Below are 9,246 nucleotides of genomic sequence, written 5' to 3'. Positions count from 1 at the left end.
GATTTAGATTTTAGTAATTCAAATTTCTATTTTCGTCTGTTATCAGTGTCAGCTGTCAGAACATATGAGTGACAACTCGTCAACCCATGCAGTGATAGAAGTGAAGCCTTAATCCTTAGTCCTAACTTAAAACTAGTAATTATATTGTATATCTATCATATGGTCCCCAAAATATTTAAGCAGATTTAATTAATTTATTTTAATAATTAGTAAGGAGAGTTTGTTCGTAAAGCAATTTTGGTATTACTGCCCTCTAGGAAAGTTTTAAGAATTAATAGCATTGGTATACTTATGGAATGATGGCATACTATTCCACTGACCGAAAGAAGACTAAAAGAAGAATCCTGAACAGAATCTAGCTTACTGGTCGGCTCAAGGGCTGCGGTGGTTAAGGTCGAGAAGTTGTATAATAATATAGTTTTAGCGAAATAACTTTATAAGGGATGACATTGAAACGCAAGGACATTGTATTGATTTTTAGAGATTGGTCGTAGGTGTCGCTACTTTATTTATGAAGAAACATTGTAATACATTTTTTTTCTTTTTTTTATAAACATAAATCAAACACTATTTATAATTTTTTTATATAATTTTCGTACAAGCAGGTAGCGCATAGCCCGCAAAATACTATAACCCTCTGCCACTAATGGCAACACCATTTTGTATTCTATCTAACTTCCGAATACGATGTACGACTACGATGCCAAGAAACGAGTCCGACCACCGACGCCAACAAGTTACGAGAACGACAACGACAGTGCGACACAATCCGCCATGTTGCCGACCACAACCGAGAAGTTTGATAAAAAATTATTACTTCTCGTGAAAGAGAACCCAGTTCTGTATAATACGAATCATGCCAGATATATGGATTGCAATGCGAGGGAAGTTGCATGGCAAAAAATTGGGGACGAATTGAAGCGGCCCGGTAAATGTTTTTATAATGCACGATATTTCTTTCTCGAAATTATATTGAACGCCCTTACCATGGTGTTTTTTCTGTGATCGCTGATTTTAATTTCGACTCGAATGTTCTAGTTATTATTATTTTTCTTTTAGATGTGTTTTATAATTCGTATTTATTCAATCTTAAATTGAAATAATTTGAATACTTACATATACTATTAGTTAATTAATCAATTAGGTCATTATTATTTTTTTTAATAATACAGGATAATACATAAGTTTTATTGGAAAACCGCATGTTATTTGCAGAACTTCTTTATTCCGATTCTTATTTGAATAAGCTAAATAAACGTTTGTAACCGTCAAGTGTTAATTTCCAGCTGCTGATTGCAAAATTCGTTGGATTAACATAAGAGACGTGTATCGGAGAATCTTGCGGCAGCTAGCAACTAATACTGGTATTCGAAAAAAACAATATAAATACGAAAACGAGATATCATTTTTGAAACCCTTCTTTAAAGATATAACATCATTTTATAAATACGAGTCAGACCAAGGCAGTGACCCTTTGGATAACGAAGAGGAAAGCAATGACGGTTGTGATGAACCTATTCAGCCAAAAGTAGAGAGGAAAGTAAGAAAGAAAAGAAGAAGAGAATTGTCATGCCAAGACAGCGATGACCAGCAGGATGAGACTCCCACTATTCTTACAGATACATCAATGCCAACTGAACTTGACGCGTCTGATCCCGTTGATGCATTTCTGCTTAGCATCGGTACAACGCTGAAGACATTTTCCCCTTATCATTTAAATGTTGCTAAAAGTAAAATATTTTCTATAGTACAAGAACACGAACTTCAACAAATTGTTCAAAAAGAACGATCTGGCTCATCTCATGAAACTAAAAGGATATCTTCTTCAGATAATGATATAAATTTTATGCAATAGTGATAACATAAGTTACATTTAAACGCACCAAGGGATATTATCTGATATGCAGAAGATTACGTGAATTGGTGGCATACCAATAAAGAAATTTCAAACCGTTTACTCGCTTATACCTTTTTTAGTGTTACTGTTAGTCTAGGTATATTAGTATGTGGAATGTATTAAAAGCAATATTTACCTACCCACGTAAATATGGCTAAAATTAATTAATCAATATTTAAATTTAACGACAAATGTTAAGAAATCAAATTTAATTAATCGACTAACCTAATGTTTAAGACACGAAGAAACGATATATTATTATTTCAACATTTTTTACTGCACAGATGTTTAAATATTAAATTCATATGCGCATAATATATAGTAAATATTTGAAAATCTACACTGATTGCACTTTTCTTGCACTCGTTCGTCTCTTTCTATCAAATTGTGTTTACGCTGTGATGAACAAGACATTACTATTTTAGTCATAAATAAACATTCAAACAGACTGATTTATTTTTATGAATAAGGGAACATAATATATCGAGCCGTGAGTATACTCGTTCTTAGCAGTCGTACGCAAGAATACATTCGAAATGTTATATAATTTAAATACATAGTAGGGGTTACAGTGTAATCGTATCGATTAACATCTTAACGACTTCTCTATTGATTTATTTGTTAGGTATATTTAAAATAGTATGAAGTAGAATTAGTATAAAGAAGAATAATAATTATATGTAATATATTATTATACATTTGGCGACTTTCACTATAATACATGTTAAATCTATTGAAAATACCCACGTCATCCATACTTATTACACATAATATAGTTCAGATATAAGACAAGCAAAAAAAACTATTAGCAATTGTTTATATATTACTTGTATTATAGATTTTAAGAACTAAAGAAGGTTACAGTAATATTATAGTAATTATTTAATGTTCTAATTCTTGTGTGTTAGGCAAATTGGAATTTACAAAGGGCATAGTATAAATGATCATACAAGATGATTAAGAAAAAAATAAATATAAAAACACTGCTATTTAAATTGCTGTTTTGTTTTGTAATTTTATATATGTACATCTGTGCGCTCTAATTATTAAGCTTAGTTTATAAATTGTTTCTCAGTAAGTGAATTATGTGTTCAATTCTTATGAGAAATAAAGTTATTCTTAACCTTAAATTCTTTAGTAAGTAGTTATGTTTTTTCTGTATTTTTCATAAAGTAGAGGGCAAACGGCCAAGGGGCTTACCTGATGTAAAATAATAACTGAAGTAAGGTTAGTTCTTTCATTCTACTAATTCTGTTAGAATTCTGCAGGTAATGTAAACATGTTTTGTTGTAACTTTGTATTTGTGTTTATAAATAATTTGCTTGCTATTTATAATATTCTTCTGTAATTTGAATTAAACTAACTTCATGGTTTATTTCACATCGACTTTAAGGTGCAAGTGGGGCAAGAAATATGCAGCAGTTATACTTGCATGCATTTTTGTTGTTGGAAGGATCAACAATACAAAGCATGGAAGTCCTGAGGCCATTACAAATATGATAGCTGAGCTGATCAAATTCCCCAAAATAAGCATAGCTATTTCTAAAAGTGTAATAGACTACTCATTCCAATAAAGTAATTTAACTAAAATTAAAATAATGGAGACCTATATCATATTAATGTAGTAATGTGCATGTGTGGAGTGAGGCCACAATTTTGTGGTGGATTTTGATCAGAACATGGCAGTGAGGAAACCGTTCAGCTTTGGCAACTGTTGGACCAAGGATGTTTAATGATCACACCGTCATATATATGCCCACACCACAGCCGTGACAATACCATGATTTAGATGCAATATTTTTATATGTAACCAGAGTTTTGGAAGATAATTCTATTATAATGTGTAATATTAAGTACAAATATGAATTATTGACACTTCTTGATCTGCAATTTCCTTTAAATAGCTTGTAGAAGAAAATATAACTTGTATTACTAAAACAAACTTTTAGCTAAGTTATTTAGGTTTTTATAATTGTTTGAATTACCTAATTATTACTATCCCTAACACAAGTCACAAGTGTAACCATTATGTCCACTTCTCAGTGTGGGCTGCGATGCCAATTGTTAATTGCCATTTGCCATTCTTTAAGGTGTTCTTAATATGCTATTTGACAGTAGTAAAACTGAAAGGTTTTTTTTATAAAAAATCACAAACGCGTTATGGCGAAAATAATTTGTAAATAAACACTAATTTAAATTAGTGTATCTATTATTTTAAAAAACGATTTCTACACTCATGTATAGAAATAGTTTTTTTAGAGACGTGATATAATTGTCACATTACTCTAATAAATTTATGAGGGCTCATAAATTATAGATAGCTATCTATAATCTAAGCTCTTCTGAAAGAATCCAAATATAATCCAAAATATCCTTGAAATCCACATAACATTATTCATGCTTTCTCAGTTAAGGCTAAGGAATTTACTTCCTGTCTCTATCCGCTTAGATCGTTCTCTATCTTCCTTTAAATCTCTTCTGTAAGTCCACGTCGTAACATAATCTAAAAATTATCTGTATGTTTAAATTTTGCACTTAAGGCGCTCACCTTATTACTCTTTTTCTGACAGTGGTTGCCTGGAAGAGGTTGTCCGTTTCCTTTCTTATTATTTATATATTCTAATTATACTTATTTTTGTAACGAAGCATCAATTATATAAAAATATATAAAATGTCTGCCTGTGAAATACATGAACCGGCAATAAAGTGAAGGAAGGGACAGTTACAATAATAATTCATATCATTTTGTAACTTCTGTTAAGAGTAGTGTAGTTTTCTAAAAATTATGTTGACAGTTATAACAAAATATTAAATTTGCCTTCCAATCAAGGTCCCCCGAATACCTACATAAACAGTATCATCAATTCGACGTGTTTCTATATCCAACCCAATTCTTTATTTTATACACGGAATAATCGTTAAAGTCGCAAGGTACTTAAAGACTTTGGTAAAATGAACGAAAACAACGTAGGCGGAAGCTGAAAAAAAAAGACTTTGTTTTACTATCTATATTATGGATTCAACATCTATAAAGTCGGTAGAACGGGAATTGTCGTCTTGTTTCTTATCTCCATCGATGTTTTAATAATTACTTCATAATCACACTTCCTAAACTGAAAGATAACCAATAAACTTTTTAATATCCTTAATAAAAAATTACCTAGTTTGTACAATATTATACATAGTGCATCCCATTATTTTTACTTTATGTACTAGTTTTAATTAGAATATTGAATTTTATATGTTCTAAATTATTATTATTTGTTCATTTCGATACAAAAAAGTTGAACAAAATGTAACTTTTTTAGAATTGCTTCTGTCATAGTTAGAAGGCAAAACAGTCAAATTTTGGTTTAGTCGTGAGGTCATGTACGAATTTTCATACAAATTTAATGAACGAAATATGATTATCGCTAAGGTCACGTGGTCATAAATGGGCTGATTTTTTCGACGTCATGATATGAATAAGCGATGCATCTCAGTTGTAAGTTGTCAATAAGCTCGCAATAAGAGCTCATGGTAGGCCCCATGTACTGCTTTATTGTAAGTTTTGTTTCGTTATAAAATATCCAGGAGAGCTCTCAAATCTGGGCCTTTGATTTGTGTATCTGTTTTGTGATCACTTGCTGTTCGTAATCTAGAAGGTTTTGTAATGTAACAGGCCTTCTGTGCCTGTCACGCTGTCGACTTTTAGGCTATCCTATCCTTATGATATCTTTACTATACCTCCACACAGAAATCCATAAAAAATTAATGTCGTTGCATAACAATAATTATAAAAAATATTAGACCCAAATAAAAATAATTAGTTAAAATGTATATGCTTATACATAATAAATATTACACGTACAACTTTTTTTTAAATTGATTTAATTTTTTTAAATTATATTCCCTGTGGATGTTTATTCGTTATCCTTTACCGTGAAAGGTTTCGACTGTATGCTATATATTACAATTCCTTATGCAAATGTGTACTGCAACTTATCAGTTCAAGTAAGAAATACAAGTAACGTTTTTTTTTATAAAACATTAAACAAAATGTGCGACATACTAGATATGACTGACTGGTGAGTATGCTTTATGACGCTAATCGCGTAGTTATTGTCTGATCTATATAAAACATCCCGCAAACTTTATTATTCGTCAGTCTGTTTACGAGCCTGCTGTAACTAAACATCTGTATATATTTTATAATACTGAAAGAAAATTGCAGAATACAGCGGCGATAAAGTTCAGCAATATGCAAACTTTAAATATATTAAGTACATACATATACCTTACTGTTTGTATGGGCCTACTTTTATTCAATTGTGAAATGTGCTCTAAAATCTACCAAGCAGCAATGGGTATGTTGTCCTCAATTTCTTTCTGTGATTCGACACTAAAGCTGTCCTTATTTTTTGTACTATTCAATCCTGTCTATTGGAACGTCGTGTCTCGGCTGGAATACTACACACATTTCTTAACTAAAATAACAAAAAATCCGCGGATTGGATGCTACATACTAGGAACTACAATCTTCAGTCTTTGTCTGATTAGAAGTCATTATTTCATAGAAGCTATGAACAACCAAGCCACGTCCGAGTTCCTACAGAATTCTTTGACGAAAGCAATTGCGATAGTGCTCATAATCGTGGGTCAAGTCCTGGTTGTGACATCCACGTATCAGCTGGGCATCGTTGGGACGTATTGTGGTGATTATTTTGGTATTCTGATGAAAGAGAGAGTGACAGAATTTCCCTTCAACATATGCAATAATCCCATGTACCGAGGGTCCACTCTAACGTTCTTGGGCTACGCTTTGTTTTACGCTAAACCTGCTGGTATACTCATTGCCTATTGTGTTCACTTGGTCTACGAATCAGCCATAAAATTTGAAGAGCCATTTACCCTTAAGATTTATAGTTGTCAGAAACAGAACGGAAAAGCTGTGAACTGATGAAGGATGTGTATCACGCCAGGATGACAAAAAATTGCGAGAGAAATGATGAATGACATGGTGAAGCATCAAGGGTTCACAGATATTCAGTTTACAAATTATGGATTGACGCTGAACTTCGACTCACTTTTTCATCTAAGTTAAGCTAAGCTAATTGTTAAGATATTCTAGGTTAGACGATTAATTTTTATTTAATAAACAAAAGCCTTTTTGGTATTATGTGTTTAACTTATTTTTTCTTAGTTACCGCTCCATCCACCCAGCCACTATCGAAACTTCCGCTTAATACGCGTTGCACCTATCTTTTTTTTTTTTAAAACTTATTTTTTACTTTCATAACATGGTTAAGAATATTAGACAAATAGGCATATTAATATCGAAATATGCTTTCAATTTTGGACTTATTACATACATTAAGTATTGTATCGCTAGTTAGTATCTACAAACCAAATATCCCCGAATTTGTCCCTTATAATTATCAAAACTGTTATAGTACTTTCTGTGCTAAATTAGTGGTGGTTTGTATAAGACTTCTTTGTTTTAAATAATACTTAAATTAAAGTATTTCAAATGCATACAATTTTTAAATGATTTATTAATTTGAATTTTTAATCTTTGTTATTAAACAGAATTATTTTGTAAATCTAGGACACTACGAAAACAATATTCAATATTATATTAAATATATATTCAATATTCCGACATAATGTTGTTTTTCAAAAAGCTTTAAAATCTCTATATTAACAACCACCAATCGCTACTTTTGAGTATTTACCGTAGTGTTCGTCAAGGTTGTAGTATATTGTCTCTGTTGCTATTCAGTGTATATTCTGAAGCAACCATATCAGAGGTCATTGAGGGGTTTGAGGTTGGTGTTAAAATTAACGAAAAGATCATGGCACAACGTTACTCAAATCAAGGGCATAAATGTAAGAGAAGAACTAGCAATAAAGTAATAGTCAACTTCTAAAAGAATAGAACGTAAAACACACTGCTCTGTTTAAAAAATACATATAAATCGATGTTATTGCCAACATTAAACAAATATGCTATATGAATGCTATGCTATATGTTTTCGTTAAGTAATGTATCAAAGTTCAAAGTTTCTAATTAAAAGTAGTTTTACTTTAAAGAAGATAACATGTTCCTTATCTACTCGCTGTTTATCGATACCAAATTCCTATTCGTTTTGTGTGTTCAATAATTAATAGTTATTAAAAGTTTCAGAGAAATAAAGGATTATGTATTAATAATTTCACTAGATTAATTGTGTTGTAATTATAATTTATTAGATGGGGTCAGATAGCTTTCATCATTAAAAGTAATTAGCGTTAATTATCGTATGTATCAGAAGTTGTTTGTTTATCAGCGCATCGAGTCATTAAATTATGTCACCAACAATAATTCCATGAGACTTGAACACGAGTCCACACGAGAAGATAACAGGAATACAAAAACCATAGTGCTGAGTTCAACGGGGATTTGCAGAACGTCCCGACTAAGCTATATATATTTGTGTAATTTACGAACAGCACGAATACTCCTTGTGTCAAAAACATATTGGATTTTGACATTTGGTAATCATAGTTCGCGCTTTTCTTTCTGAATTTTAGCCTTACCCTCAATCCCCAATCCCAAAATATACAGTATTTGTCGCGCGCCATTCTAAAAAAAGTAAGCACGCTACATTTGATACTTCTTACATATTGAAATAACTTGGATACAAAGCCGAACATTGATGTCAGATTGTTGAACGTTATCTCTATTAGAAGTTTTAGAGTACGGCCGCTGTTTCCAACGGGTGAAGCGGGCCCGACAGCAATACGTGTCCGTCTTAATCACATACATAAACTTTATGGGCCTTTGTGTAACTGCGAGTTACCTAAAAGGACGTTTTTCAACGAATCGGTAGGTGTATAGCTCAAATAATATAAACCGCCAAGCGTTTGAATTTAAAATCTTCAGTTTTCCTGGCTGTTGACTTATTTGATTGCTCCTTGAAGGAAACTATCTAACTAACTATTATATCGAGCCCTAAAACATCGACAAGCTTTTAAGACCTAAGTACCACTTGCAGCCGTAAACATTTGATAGATGTCCGCAGTATTTGTGTAGTGTATTTATTAGCAAGCTGCATTACATAAGGGTTTGATCTAAGAACCTACAAACCTACGGAGCCCTTCGCCATACAGTTGTGCCCTAAAACATAATATGTAGTCGATATATAAAAATAGTATGAGATACCTACACCAAGTGACCTAAAGTAACAGACGGAGCCCTACAGCTTGGTTCAAGGTGGTAGTATTTTCTCAAAGACGCTTCATTCATATATATGAAATGTTTAATTAAAAGAATCGGATCGCCATGTAAAGGTGACCAACTGAAAAAAAAAATTGTGCGATATAGAAAA

At 31.9% G+C, this 9,246-nt stretch overlaps 1 protein-coding gene across 1 annotated transcript; it reads left to right on the top strand.

The window, feature by feature from the left end:
- The first annotated feature begins 696 nt into the window (after window positions 1–696).
- Window positions 697–3,593, top strand: LOC110991773. The gene is made up of 2 exons (XM_022257261.2): window positions 697–928; window positions 1,287–3,593. Exons 1-2 carry the CDS (start codon window positions 775–777, stop codon window positions 1,853–1,855), a joined length of 723 nt encoding a protein of 240 aa, XP_022112953.2. The 5' UTR covers window positions 697–774; the 3' UTR covers window positions 1,856–3,593.
- The last annotated feature ends 5,653 nt before the right edge of the window (window positions 3,594–9,246 follow it).

Source organism: Pieris rapae, chromosome 13 (assembly GCF_905147795.1).
Source record: "Pieris rapae chromosome 13, ilPieRapa1.1, whole genome shotgun sequence".
NCBI classification, from domain to species: Eukaryota; Metazoa; Arthropoda; class Insecta; order Lepidoptera; family Pieridae; genus Pieris; species Pieris rapae.
This window is presented reverse-complemented; position numbering and strand designations above follow the sequence as displayed.

Bases quoted from the DNA above. Each gene is read 5' to 3' on its own strand.
- LOC110991773 (XM_022257261.2), top strand. From the start codon at position 775: ATGTTGCCGACCACAACCGAGAAGTTTGATAAAAAATTATTACTTCTC. The intron at 929-1,286 runs GTAAATGTTTTT...GTTAATTTCCAG, and splicing joins GGACGAATTGAAGCGGCCCG to CTGCTGATTGCAAAATTCGT.